We start from the raw sequence: 14,295 nt of genomic DNA, 5'->3' as shown, positions 1-14,295 counted from the left end.
TGGAACAGTCCATTGCGCTCCAAGCGTGGGGGGTGTCCCTGAGGCTCAGAATCACAAAAGAGGCTTTTTGGTGTCTCTCATGGGGTGACCCTGCGGCCCTTTGGGATAAAGGGTGCCTCTTGAGTCCCATCATGGCCCATGCTTGGCTGGCGCATAAGCAGGGTTTGGGGGCAGGGGGGGCTGGTCTTTCTCTTCCCCCGTCCCCAGATCCCAGGTGGTGCCTCCCCGCAGGCCTGGGGACTACATGTCCCGGCATGCCGCGGGGCAGTGGGGCTGTGCGTGCTGGGGGCGGGGCTCCGCCGCCGGGCTCCCCAGTCAGCGCTGCCTGCGGCTGCCGGGCTGGCTGACAGGAGCGCCCCGGAGGGAGCGATGGGGGAGCGCGGCCGCCGGGGCCCCTGAGACCCCGCCGCGCCCCAGCCCCGGCCTCCGCCATGGAGCTGGAGCAGCCCGGGGAGCACCCGGAGCCGCGCGCCGCCGCCGGGGGCAAGCGGTCGCCCCGCAACGGTGGGTGTCGCCGAGCCCCCCTGCCGGGGTCCCGGGGCTGCCGCTCCGCGGGCCCGGCCAGGGGCGGGTGGGCCGGGCAGGCTGCGAGCGGGGCCCCCAGCCCGGGGGGGGCGGGCAAGGGCGGGGCCCGCGGGGCGAGCTCGGGGCGCCCGCGCGCGGGGGGGGGGGGGAGGTTCTGGCTCCGCGGCCTTTGTTGGGGGGGGGGCGGGGGTTGAACTTTTGAACTTGACGGGGGGGGGGGCGCTGGGGCGGGACAGAGCCCCCCCGCCCCCCAGCCTCTGCCTGGGAGCAGTAGCGGGGGCGAGGCGCGCGCGCGGGGGGGGGTTGCCTGGCCGGGGGGGTCCCCGGTGACTTTCCCAGGTGTTCAGGGGAGCGGGGCTCCCGCAGAGCCGGGCTTGTTATGTCAGTTACACTCGCTTTCCTCTGCCTTTGTAGCCGTCATTCAGCGCTGGGGTTTAAAGAGCACTAATCATGGTGATTTTGACTCCGGACCACATTCCCAGTTCTCTTTTGAATGCTTCCTTCTGCTACTTCCTCCCCTGGCCAGAACCAGCTTGAGATGTCAGTGATCAATCTCATGTGTAAATAGTATTTGAATATTTTATAACTGTAGAGTTCAGTGGTGTTCCCTCTTGCTCAACCGTGAATCAATAAACTCTATACAAATGCAACCTTATATTGTTATGTGAAACCTGACAAAGGAACCTGTAGTAACAAATGCGAAAATCATGGGCTCTTTCTGCACGTGTACTCAATTCTTGCATGGCAAAATTCCTTGTGGCTTATTTTGCAACAAATTTCCTTTTATAGGAGGTCTGTTATCGCTGTCAAGTTGTAATACAACTCAAACTGCAGTTTAACAAGAGATACTAATCTTGGTGACCTTTTTTAAAGATAATTCGGTGAGGTAACTCAAATCAGTAAAGTTCATGGAACATAGTAAGTGCTTGAGGTAAAGAGAGTGTGACTCTTAGAAATGTGGGTGAAGTTTACTGACTTTCTTCTCTGATGAAGAAGAATGTCTAAATATTAATTCCCTCCAAAAATAAATCAGTTGGTTTTATGTAGCTGTTTCTAAACCATACTGAAGGGGTAGGAGTGTAATGTATATTAACTAAAAATGCAAAAGAGGAAATAATTTTATAAATGCTGGAATGTTTCACAATTTCACTTTGGGCAAAGCTCTCTGATTGTTTTTATCCCTCTTGAAGTATTTTTTTTTTGTTTTTGGTAACCTTATCTTCCACTGTACCTCTGTATATCCTGTAGCTGGCCTGGTACAAAATTTTCTCTGATGACATTTCTGAATTTCTAGGCTGCACCGAATTGTTCTTTTTATCATGTTGGATGCCTTTTCTTCCTGGCTGTGCTGTTCACCTTTTGACTTTCAAAGGCACAGTTTTGGACATTGTTCAATTTCCAACATTCATTTTTTGAGGAAAGACTTGTTAAAAATATTCTTTCTACATCAACTTTAAATCTGTTCAGTTTAAAACACAGTTAAAAGTAGCAGTTACCAAACCTGCATCTGAATTCCCGTACCAATTTTTGTGGTTTGCAATCAAATACTTTTTTTTTCTTTTTTTTAAAGTATATCTTCCCTGTGTCTGTGAAGGATCCACACAAATAAGAGAAGCTGACTATACAGAGGAAACAGTTGATACTAACCAGACACAGAATGCAGTAAAACGCATAAAGAAAATAATTTAAAAAAAGAGAGTTTTCTCTTATTTTTGTAATAGTAATGTAGGTGTTATTCATAACAGTAAGTTTTTAAAACAGTGCAGTGGGATTTTAAATAGAGTACTCCTTCTTAAAGCTGCTAAAAACAAATCTTCCTCTTAAGGAAATACTGGATTGTGTCAAATATACATTACACCTTTAATATTTTCCCTTTTCTCCAAATTAGAGTTAACTTTGTGATTCTGTTTTGGGAAATGTCTATTGCTGTATGTGTGCATCCTCAGTAGCACAACAGTGTTCAAAATGTTTTTCCCATGAACAAATTTTTGCCATTAAGCAATGCACATTTTGAATAACTTGGTTTATTACAGACCACTAAAATAGTTTAATTGTTTTATTTAAGGATCAGAATTTCTTATTTAAGTGTAGTAGTCTTCTTAATTGCAGCTACAGCTAGTGAGCTTACCATATTAGAAGTGTTTTGAATGGATGATATAACAATCTATTACATTTTTTTCTTGCAATAAAATGTGAAATGCTGGCATAGTATTGAGACATTGCTTGACCTTCAGTCTTTCTAAATCCCACAGCAGGAGTGGGAGGAGGAGGAGATTGACTTGTCACTTTGTAAACTGAAAAATATCAGTAAACAATATTGAAAATACTGAGTATTTTATTTCCTAATAAAGATTGATATCACTTAGCTTGATTAATTCCTTGAGGTACAATATTTTTATTGTTTTCATTGCATTTTCTACAAAAACAGAATAAGGAAAGTGACAATTGTTTTTGAATATTTCATATTGGGTGAAATACTAAGAATATTTAAATAGGATTGCATTATTGGTGGCTTTGGCATGTTTAGAGAAATAAGCTCTTTATGTAGTTTGTTACTGTGGTAACCTATAAAAACTTGCATCATTTAATTAACATTTTTCATGAGTAAAGCCTTGTTAGCATGTGGATGTGCAATTGCATAACTTGAGTTAAGCAATTAAAGTTACAACTCTTTTAAAGAGTATTTTGCATATTTCAAAACTTAAGACAGATGGTGAGTTTTTTTTCTTACCATTTAGAGAACATGTTCTTGGCATTGTCAAACTGAGTGGAGAAACATAGGTAAAATTCACTTATCTTCGCAACTTGTTTAAGTGCCAGAACATGAACTGTATAAAAGAACTTAACAGCCATACAGGGCTTTGACCAGTACCTTTATGGTTACAATTGATTATTTTAGAAAATTGGTTTAAGATGTCATATTGTGGCATGCATTCCTTCTGAACTAATTAAAAAAAGGCTGTTGAAAAACCATTTCTAAAAAACATTTTTAAAAGATTACTTCAGCTTAGCATTGTTTGCCCCTCAGTGAAGACCGTGTATAATATAGTTAAACCAGTTTGTGACAACCATTATGTCCTGCCTGTACTAATGACAAAATGTGCTAGCTGAAATTGATTTTAAAACTGTTTGTTTTTTAACTGGTTTCTGAACATTATTAGTTGTAGTGTGGATAAGATCTTGAAAGACCTTTACTTCTTGTTTATAGTTCTAAAACAGATGTATTTATATATTAGAAAACTGTCACATTTTGAATAAAACAAATTCAAGGAATTTGTTGACAAACAGATAAATAAACTTCTTATTTGAATGAAGCTTAGAGTGGGGAGAAAGGAGACGAGTGAATATGTTTGCAGGATTGTCAATGACAATTTATTTTTTAGTTCCATAGCTTTCCTGGAAACTTCATTACATATACACCAAGACATTCTTTTTGCAAATTCTCAGCTATTGACTATTCTGCATCTGAGAGAAAGCACTCTATAAACAAAGACAAATTTGTTGAGATGTAAAGATCTTAATTTACTTGCTCTACAACTTTTCTTTGAAGTTTTAAAAAAAATGAAGCTGGTGAGTTGTACAGTGGCAATGCTATCTTCAATGTCTGAATAAACAAAAGTTACTATGTTTTAAACAGATCAGATTTTCTTTTTGAATGTGGGTGGCTCTCTTTTGAGAAAGCATACCCAATAACAAAACACTGGAGTGAAAGCTGGGAATGGTATGAGAAACATATAAGTTATTACTAGAAAATATTTAACGCTCATATAATTTGATTTGAGGTTATAAAAATGGACAGTATTTCCCTGACCAATTAAGTTGAACTTCCTGATTTTTTTGTTTAATACAGTATTCAAGAAAATGATTATTAGGTGTCTTCTATGAATGAATATACCAATAAATGAAGGCAGCAGTGTACATTCAGCCGAGGTACAATGTCAGCAATAGCTGAAATTGAAACTGTATAGTTTGAAAAACCTTGTATTGCTGATATCCTATGAAGTGCTCCAGAGTTGCAAGGTGATGAAAAAATGAGGGAAAACTTTCAGTTATAATGCTTCCTTAATGATAGGGAAGTAACTTAATCTTCAAAATGCATTTATGGATTGTCTTACAATGATATTTTGTGTGGATGCACAATGTAAATTTCTGAATTGTTGTTAAATGCCTTAACCACATGAGTGTGTTTGTCGTCATGATGTAAACCAGAAACTCCTTTATAACAGCATTCCCCAAGAATGTGAACAGAGTTTATTCTGTTGATAAACTGATTATTTAAATAAAGCCTTTAGCAGTGTAATCTGGTAATTCTAATTAACGGGCATTTACATAAAAGCCTGGCTCAGGGTTTCATCAGATGGTTGCTGGTGAGCCAAAATGCATTCTTTTCCTCCAGCTGTATTAAACTAGCCTTTTGATCCTTCTTTTGAGCCCTTAAGCTATAGTGGTTATCACTTTGGAAAGTTAATTGAGGAGAGAAATTAGTTGGGCCGGGGGGGGGGGGGGGGGGGGCTGGGGTAGACCCTGTCAGGTTGGTCTTCAGTCTTAATATTTTCAGTTATCCAAATGGAAGAGTTTCAGAGGGTTCTGATGAAGAAATGACTGCCAGCGATGCCTTTACAAGAAACATGTGCTGCTGACTGGTTAGGTAGAATCAAGAGCTTTGATTCCCCCACTCTATAAATAACTACCATGCCTTGCTTGATATGAGAACAATATTTGGTTGACATTAGAACTGTCTTGGAAATAAGCTTAAATTTCAGAATCTCCAAAAAGTTAGTCTGGGATTTGAAGAAGTGGAATGCCAGAGTTCTGTTGCAGTTCAATGGAAGCTAAACACCTAAGTCCCTTAGACACCTTTGAAAATCAACTATTTATTTCTATAGAAATGGTGAACTGATAGTTGCTTAAGTGATACGTTTCTAGTTAATGCTTTGTATCAATATTCATTTTGTAGAGCGATGGGCACCTTAGGTTGACTATTTAGACCCTTTTCCTCATTAAGCATGCTGAAAAACAGGTCAATTTTCTTATGTCAGATTGAGGATGAGTTGCTGTGGTGCCCTCTTCTTGGTAAGCTTATCTTGTAGAGTGTACATGGAGTAGTTTAAAATATCTTGTAACTATATCCTGGAATTGCCCAGCCCTTGGGACCTAATCACAACCAACTCTCCTGTTATGTTGAATCACCGAAGCTGTTCAAGCAGAAACCGCAGATGGCAGTAGTAGTATATATTTCTGTCTTAGAGACTGAGATTGTATTCAGTTTAGTGTGAGGCATTCCTAATGCACTGTTGATCAGCTGGCAGGTGCAATATCTCCAAAATTGAAAAAATGCTCAGCATCGTGGTTTTATTTTTTTAATTGTGGACGTTTTTGCTAAGTCCCATTGAGTTTACATTTAGTGTTTCAAGTGACAGTGGTTCCTGAGTTCACAACTTTATTGTAATTCTTCTGATAATTGTAGTTGTTTTTTTTTTTTTTTTAAAGCTGCCACTCCTGGAGCTAAGTGATTATATGAGGCTCTAAACTTTAAAAAGAAATCATGATTTTAAAAAATATTTTGCGTTGGCAGTGCTGAGTAACAGTCTTACTAATTTTGTTGTCCAAAATTGCATCTTCACATTTGAATTAGTTGGTTGACTTGAATAATATTGCAGAAAGTTAAAAGTAGTTAAAAGCATTAAACGCATAGACTAATTCTCTGAAATGCACGAGTTAGAGCTTCCAAGTAGGGACTCATTTTGTCCATGGGTAGCTTTATTTGATGTAGTATCGAATGACTTCTACAAAAAGTAATGCAGTATCCTTGATTTAATTTTATCTGTAAGAAGTGTAGTGATCTAACTCCAGTTTTTGTGCATTACTGATTTGCAACAGAACATTTTGTGTGCTGAAAATTATAAGGATATTTTTTCATTTACAGGGCTAAGGAATTAGGTGCAAACGTAGACTGAGAATAACCCTCCTTTGGTTCCTGAATCCTTAATTTCCTGCTAGGGCTTGATCTTGCAAACTCACTTTTTATTATACCTTATTCAGCTGGTATTGCTGCAGACTGAATTGGGGCTACTTGTATAGCTAAGTTTGCAGGCTCTGTACATGGATGATTACATAAATTAAAACTAGGGCTGTCGATTAATTGCAGTTAATTCTCACAATTAACTCAAAAAATTGTGATTAATCACACTGTTAAACAATAGAATACCAGTTTAAGTTTATTAAATATTTTGGATGTTTTTTTACATTTTCATATACATTATATTCTGTGTTTGTAGTTGAAATCAAAGTATATATTTTTTTATTACAAATATTTGCACTGTAAAAATGATAAGAAATAGTATTTTTCAATTCACCTCACACAAGTACTGTAGTTCAATCTCTGTTGTGAAAGTGCAATTTACAAATGTGGATTTATTTTTGTTACATAACTGCACTCAAAAACAAAACAATGTAAAACTTCAGAACCTACAAATCCACTCAGTCCTACTTCTTGTTCAGCCAATTGCTCAGACAAATAAGCTTGCTTACATTTACAGGAGATAATGTTGCCCTCTTCTTATTTATAGTGTCACCAGAAAGTGAGACCAGGCATTTGCATGGCACTTTAGTAGCCAGCATTGCAAGGTATTTACATGCCAGTTATGCTAAGCATTCCTATGCCCCTTCATGCTTCGGCCACCATTCCAGAGGACATGCTTCCATGCGGATGACGCTTGTTCAAAAAATAATGCGTTGATTAAATTTGTGACTGAACTCCTTGGGGGAGAGTTGTATGTCTCCTGCTCTGTTTTACCCACATTCTGCCATATATTTCATGTTATAGCATTCTTGGATGATGACCCAACACATGTTGTTCATTTTAAGAATACTTTCACTGCATATTTCACAAACACAAAGAAGGCACTAATGTGAGATTTCTAAAGATAGCTACTGCATTTGACCGAAGGTTTAAGAATCTGAAATGCCTTCCAAAATCTGAGTGGGATGAGGTATGGAGGAGCATTCTTTCAGAAGTCTTAGAAGAGCAACACTCTGATGCACAAACTACAGAACCCGAACCACCAAAAAAGAAAATCAACCTTCAGCTGGTGGCATCTGATTCAGATAATGAAAATGGGTCAGTCCGCACTGCTTTGGATTGTTATCGAGCAGAACCCGTAATCAGTATGGGTGCCTGTCCCTTGGAATGGTGGTTGAAGCATGGAGGGACATATGAATCTTTAGCGCATCTGGCATGTAAATATCTTGCAACTCTGGCTACAACAGTGTCATGAGAATACCTCTTCTCAGTTCCAGGTGATCTTGTGAACAAGAAGTGGGCAGCATTATCTCCTGTAAATGTAAACAAACTTGTTTATCTGAGCGATTGGCTGGACAAGAAGTAGGACTGACTAGACTTGCATTTATAAGGTCAACTTTCATGATAAGAGATTGCACTACAGTACTTGTATTAGGTGAACTGAAAAATACTGTTTTTGTTTTTTTACAGTGCAAGTACTTGTAATCAAAAATAAATATAAAGCGAGCATTGTGCACTTTGTATTCTGTTGTAATTGAAATCAATAAATTTGGAAATGTAGAAAACATCCTGTTTAACAGTGTGATTAATCTCTCAATTGAGACTAATTTTTTAATCACTTGAGAGCCCGAATTGAAACACATGAATTTTTATTTTAAAACAAGCCTTCTATTATCAAAATATATACTTTATCTAATTCAGTCATTATATGAACCCTTATTTCCCCCTTGAAATATTAAACCAAGCCCCCAATCATTTGCAGCTCTTAGAAATACAGTGGTGACTTCCAGGAATGTGGAAGTGCTAACTCCAGGGTCGAGGTTGATTTCAATTTGAGTAATAGGATTCTGTCTCCCTGAACTGTTGAATCGGTTGGATAATACACTCTTCAGTAGTTATCTTAAGAAATTATGTAGTATTGCTTTCAGATGTTCCAAGGGCTTTTGTGTTGCACTCCAGAAGCCATTGTATTATTGAGATTTTGTAAATCTGTAAAAATGCTAAAATATTAATAGTTTTAGAATGTTTCCCCTCTTACAACTTACCCATATTTATCGATAGTTTTAGCTTTTAATTATATTTGCTAAAAAATCAGGCAGGTTGTACTAAAGGTAATTATTTCCTTTACTAGATTAATCTTGATTTACTGGCTGACCCCTTGGCCATCCTGCTTCCCTTTCATAAGTTAAAATTGGAAGGGACTCTCAAGTGGTGTGAATGGCAATTCTCAGGCCTAAGATTGTTAGCAAAGATAAAAAGAGATGCGTTAGCTAGCAGAAGCTATACTCCAAGTTACCTTCTGTACTCTTTTTGTCATGTCATTTAAATACCAGAAGCAGTTTTGTCTTTGCAGTAGAAAGGGTGGTTGCACGGGTTTGGGCTGGAGAAATTTGACTTTTGAGTAACGAAATAACTGCAAGAAAGATGCTTATGACCTGTTCCTCATTTTTAACTGCATATTTGGGTGAGAACAGTTGAATCTGTGTTTTTGTTGTTGCAGAGGTTTTCTGAGAACAAATTTAAATGTGCAACACTTCTTAATTACATATTCCTCTGCCCCAGTGTTGAACAGTGTTAAACATCATGGATGCCCTTTAACCCAGCATTAACCCAGGGCATCTATGATGGTTAACACTGTTCAATTCCCTGTCACAGAAAACCTCATTATGTACTTCAAATGTGATAATTCTCAGTTGTAACAACACCTGTTCACATAAAGGATAGAGTTACAATTGGGGAAGAATCAGTCTTTGAAAATCAAGCAAACTTTCTGTATTAAATATAATTTTTTTTCATTCTAACTTTAGGAGAAAATGTTAGCTTTTGTTACATTAGGTAGTGAATATATTTCCATCCTGTCTTTCTTTCTCTCGTAGCGGATGTGCCTTAATTTTCAGAGATATATATCATAGATTAGTATTTTTAATAACTCAGTTATTTTAAAATGTAACTCCTCATTATGACTTTAGTTATAAAATATTCATATTTTCCAGTGAAAGTAATATAAAGCTTGCAGACTGCACTGAAAATACATTAGTTTACCATTTCTGAGAAATTTTTGTAGTGAGAATAAGGTGTTAAGTACAAGTCAATTACTCTGCTATTAAGGAGTTAGTTTGTTCTATACAATAGTTGCTAGGTAGAAGTCCATTCCACAGTAAAGTAGCTAACTGATCTAATATCACCTAATCTAAATAACAATGAACAGTTACAAGATCAGTCTAAGACTCTGGTATGTGGTGAAAAGGCAACAGTTCCTTAACAAAGTTTGCTTATAGAGTCCCTGGCATCGGTATTAACGTTTGAGTTCCTTTTATAGATCATCAAAATAGTACCTTTTTGTGTATATACTTTCTGAGAATAGGCTAATTACCAAAAACCACCTGGATCTTCGGTGTTTAGATTCTCTTTCAGGTATAAAAAGAGAAGAACCAAGTTTATTTTTGCTTGTTACCCCAGAAAAAAGGAAAAGAAAAAATGGTAAGAGGAGGGCCCTTTTTTTCTTCTGTACATCATCACTAGGTCATAAAGCTTGAATTTTCCCTTAACACACCTGTCTCTGACAGGACAGGTAGCACTGATGGAAAACCTTAGTATCCTAATGTTGGGGTTCTTAACCTTTTTCTTTCTGAGGCATGCCCCCCCCCATCCCCCCAACATGCTATAAAAACTCCATGGTCCACCTGTGCCACAATAACTGATTTTTTGCATATAAAAAACAGGGCCATTGTTAGGGGGTAGGACACAGGACAGTTACCTGACCCCTCCCCCATACCATAGGGGCCCACTCAAGGCTACATTGCTCAGGCTTTGGCTTCAGCCCCCGGTGGCAGGGCTCAGGGCCATGGGCTTCAGTCCCTTGCAGTGGGGCCTCATCTTTCTACACTGGGCCCCAGTGAGTCTCTGGTGGGTCCATCAAGCTGGACCAGCATTAAACATGCTCGCAGCCCCCCAAGGGGTCCTGGACTCTTAGTTGAGAACCACTGACCTAAGGTGTAAATATAATATATTTAATAAATAAGGTGTAAATATAATAATGCTTTAGGCTTCTTTACACAGACAGCAACTAAGACCTAGAAACAGTGATGAACAATTCTTCCCTGTCTTGAGGATGAACTAGTTAACCTAGGTATCAGATGGTAGAGACCTATGATTGTTTCTATAAATAATGCACCCATTTATTGAAAGACCTAATTTTGCCTATTTTCCTAAAGTCAGTTTTTCTGCCTTTGGACAAAAAGTGGTTGAAACTTTTCTGGGATCCCTTGAAAGTTAATATTATGTGATAAAAAGGAGTACTTGTGGCACCTTAGAGACTAGCAACTTTATTTGAGCGTAAGCTTTTGTGAGAAGCTTATGCTCAGATAAATTTGTTAGTCTCTAAGGTACCACAAGTACTCCTTTTTCTTTTTGCGGATACAGACTAACACGGCTGCTACTCTGAAACCTGTTATGTGATAGCAGCATAATACTTAAAGGCTCTGAGATTCATTTAAACAGGGACCTTTCCATGAAAGAGTTTGGGGAGTGAGTGAGCTGATGTCTGTAGCAAATTCACAAAACTCTTTGACAGGCCTATGCTGATGACACTGATTCTGTATATAAACAAGGAAGTCATCTCACAGAGGCACAGTATAGTAACTCTTTTGCCCTTAGGAACGCAGAACTAATTCAGTGCTTATCAAATGGAAAATAACCTCAGCAACAAAGGGAATGTTACTCTGGAGTCTACTTCACAATAAATGTTCAATGTGTGTGTAATTTAAATAGTCCTAGAAAACGCCAGTGGCCAACATCATGATAGTGTTTCATAGAGTTGGGGAAAAAAATCCAGGGCGGTAAATTAGGAGACTTCTATTTGGCAAAACTGGAATATTGTAAAACTTAGGTGAACTATTGGGAAGCTAGTAAACAGAATCAGCATAAAGTCTCTTGTGTTGTCTTTTTTGTTTTTTTTATAAAGAACATGCATTTTTCATAAAATGAGATGTTTTGAAATTAAGTACAAATGTTAAATTGCAATCTGGGGTTGAAATTATTGGACTTTGCCTTGCAGTTATAGTTTGAGCACTGAATGTAATCTCAGCCCTGTATCTGTACACATGGAGATGTGACTGCTGCCTTAAGGATCTTTGTAATCACACTTCGTACCTCACTGTTGCTTGATGATTTATGAAGTTTTAAGTCCATTTTCATCTAATTGCTTATCTGGTATCTACCGTATTAGTTTGTCACCATCTTTGGCTTGGTTTTAGGATTCTCTGCTCATTTTGATTTGTGCAGAGGCTTTATACGTTTAGCTTTCCATATCCTAAGGAGATGATAACCTTTAAGATTTCAAATGCACAGCTTGTAAAGTCAAAACTCTGCATGTATTAAAGAAAACTGCTTAACAGAAAAAACCTTCAGGTCTGTTTGCTGGCAAGTAAAAGGGAAAACCCAGCAGGAAGAGGGGGCCCACATCTTGAAATATTCATCAATCATTTTCCTGGCACCAGGAAGCGAATCAGCCTTTTAGTGGGTAGAACATGATCAATCACATAATGTGGGAAATTACAGTAATTTGCCCTACCCAAAATGATGTCGTCATGCTGATAGTGAGTCAGAAAGGTAGCTGTCTTGGTGCTTATTGAGAACTAAAGACTTGCATATAGCTCTTGGTGTAAAGGATTTTTAATGAATAAAATTATTTAGCATTCCATATATAAAACTTGCGTTAAGTTAAGAACTTTGACATCTTTAGAACAGGTTTTAGTCTGATCCAGAATTTATTCTCCCTGTAGCTTTCTGTTGCGGATATGTGATATATTTGCATTTTCCTGCAATATAAAATGTTTGGATTTTTTTGGTTTTGTTTTTCTCCCTTGTTGTGTGTGTGGTCTTCCCCTTCCCCCCCAAACTTTCAATATACATGTGCCTTTTTGGCATAAGAAAATGGAGGATTCTACTCCTGTTCCAACACCATGCAGTGGGGGTTCTTATGATTTATGAATAATTATTTATAGCTCATATATTGGTAACAATAGGGCTGAATTGCACCCCCTGACGCTTGTTTATAGCTAGAATATAGTCTATAAAATCTTTTTTTTTTTTTAAAGTTTTGCATCTAGAATGCACAATTAGAACTAGTCAGTCACTGTCCGTATGTGCAGTATCTTATATTGTGGAAGATAGTGCTACGAGCAAATAAGAGGTTATTGGAAAAGAGTTCAGATAAGATGCTGCAAGTTTTAATGAACGGGTGGGTTATGATTTTGTCCTCCTACACAAATGTCTACAATAAAAACTGACAGGAATGTGACACTGGTATTTACTACTAGAAATAACTGCCTAGTCAATTACTGGAATTCATTGGTTGGAAAAATGAGTTCCTGGGGTCTCTGCATGGAGTGGTGTTCAGTGAGGTTTGTTTGCAAGGAAACTTTGAGGCTACTGGGCCTAATTCAGACATGTTTATGGAGTTACAGCTGTTCATGCTGGGTCTAAATTTGGCCTAGTGAGTTTAAATGATGGCAGAGAGAAGGGCTTCAGTTGATCGTTTGCTTGTAGAGAAGAGGGTTTTCTTGGTGTTTAGCCTATAGTAAGGATTCAGTGGTGGTCTCTGCTTGCAGGTGTATTTAGTTTGAATATTGGTACTACACTAAGTGAACAGTTTGGCTACTCAGTTAGAATGATGATACCCTTTATTAAAACTCATTTTCCTCCCACTACGTCACTCTCGAGTACTTTCTTTAAAAAAAAAATAAAAATAGTAGCTACTTTGAAAGAACCTCTGCCCAGGGCTGGGCAGTAAATGGTCAGGAAAATGACAGATTTTTCATCTGCTGGTGGGCAGCCTGGTGAGGAGAACAAAATAGTCTAAGACTACATATGTAGGTGCCTTTTGTTCCTCTTCCCCCCCTCCTCCCCCCCACCACTCCCACACTTGCGATAGTGGCCAGAAGAGCCTTACTTCCAGCTGGGAACACATGGGCTGCTCGGAGGTTGCTCTTTCTCTCTCTGTGTAGTGTCAAATGGATGGTAAGGACAAGAGTGTGTTTTGTTTTGTTTTTTGTCTGGCAGCCTGGAGAACAGAAGACCTCAAGCTTCTTTATTGGCAGATAGCTGCTGCTGAGCTTGCAAAAAACCACTGTGCAGTTTTCGTATAAAAGATGAGCATAGTTTTCCTTTTTTGGCAACTGAAGTTGGACATTAAATGCATTAAATACAATATGCTGGGTTCACTTCTGTTCACTACTTTAAAACACCCAAGGGCATAATCATAGTAGAAAATACTCCATATTAGTTGGGGAGGAATGTATTTTTGTAATAGACATATTAGAAGCTCTCACAGGGTATTTTCTAAACAGAACTTTATTAAAAAGTTAGCAATGCACAATTGTAAGAGGAAAGCTTAATTAAAAAAAAACACAGGATGTTAATAGACTACATTCCAGAACTCTGGCAGATCTTCAGACCGCAGTCTAAGACAAAGTTTTACACATGTAGATGTGTCTAATCAATAATCCTAAACTACAGTGTATCTCACATGTAATTGACAATATTTTAGTCAAATATGTAAAAAGGAACAAGTTAAAAGTTGTAACTTTTGTTTCCTATTAAAAATGACTGTCCTTGGATGTTGCCAGTGCAGATGTTAAACATATTTAAGTGAGCAAGCCAGCTGTTTTTTCTTTCAAAATACTGAGAGCAAGATCCCAAATCCTAGTTAGTAATTAGAAGCCTTGAAATGACCTTGAATCCAACCA

At 38.4% G+C, this 14,295-nt stretch overlaps 1 protein-coding gene across 4 annotated transcripts in view; it reads left to right on the top strand.

Annotated features, from left to right (window-relative positions):
* Nucleotides 1-285: 285 nt before the first annotated feature.
* NR6A1 (nuclear receptor subfamily 6 group A member 1) overlaps nt 286-14,295 on the top strand; it is a 189,463-nt gene continuing 175,453 nt past the window's right edge. For all 4 annotated transcript variants that reach the window (XM_073314004.1, XM_073314005.1, XM_073314003.1 and 1 more), the window contains exon 1: nt 286-504. In XM_073314004.1, coding sequence (XP_073170105.1) covers nt 432-504 — 73 coding nt within the window. In that variant the 5' untranslated portion in view covers nt 286-431. The remainder of the gene's footprint in view (nt 505-14,295) is intronic.

The sequence above is a fragment of the Lepidochelys kempii genome, chromosome 16 (genome assembly GCF_965140265.1).
Source record: "Lepidochelys kempii isolate rLepKem1 chromosome 16, rLepKem1.hap2, whole genome shotgun sequence".
In the NCBI taxonomy this organism is placed as follows: domain Eukaryota; kingdom Metazoa; phylum Chordata; order Testudines; family Cheloniidae; genus Lepidochelys; species Lepidochelys kempii.
The sequence above is the reverse complement of the archived record's forward strand: the minus strand, read 5'-3'. Positions and strand labels throughout refer to the sequence as shown.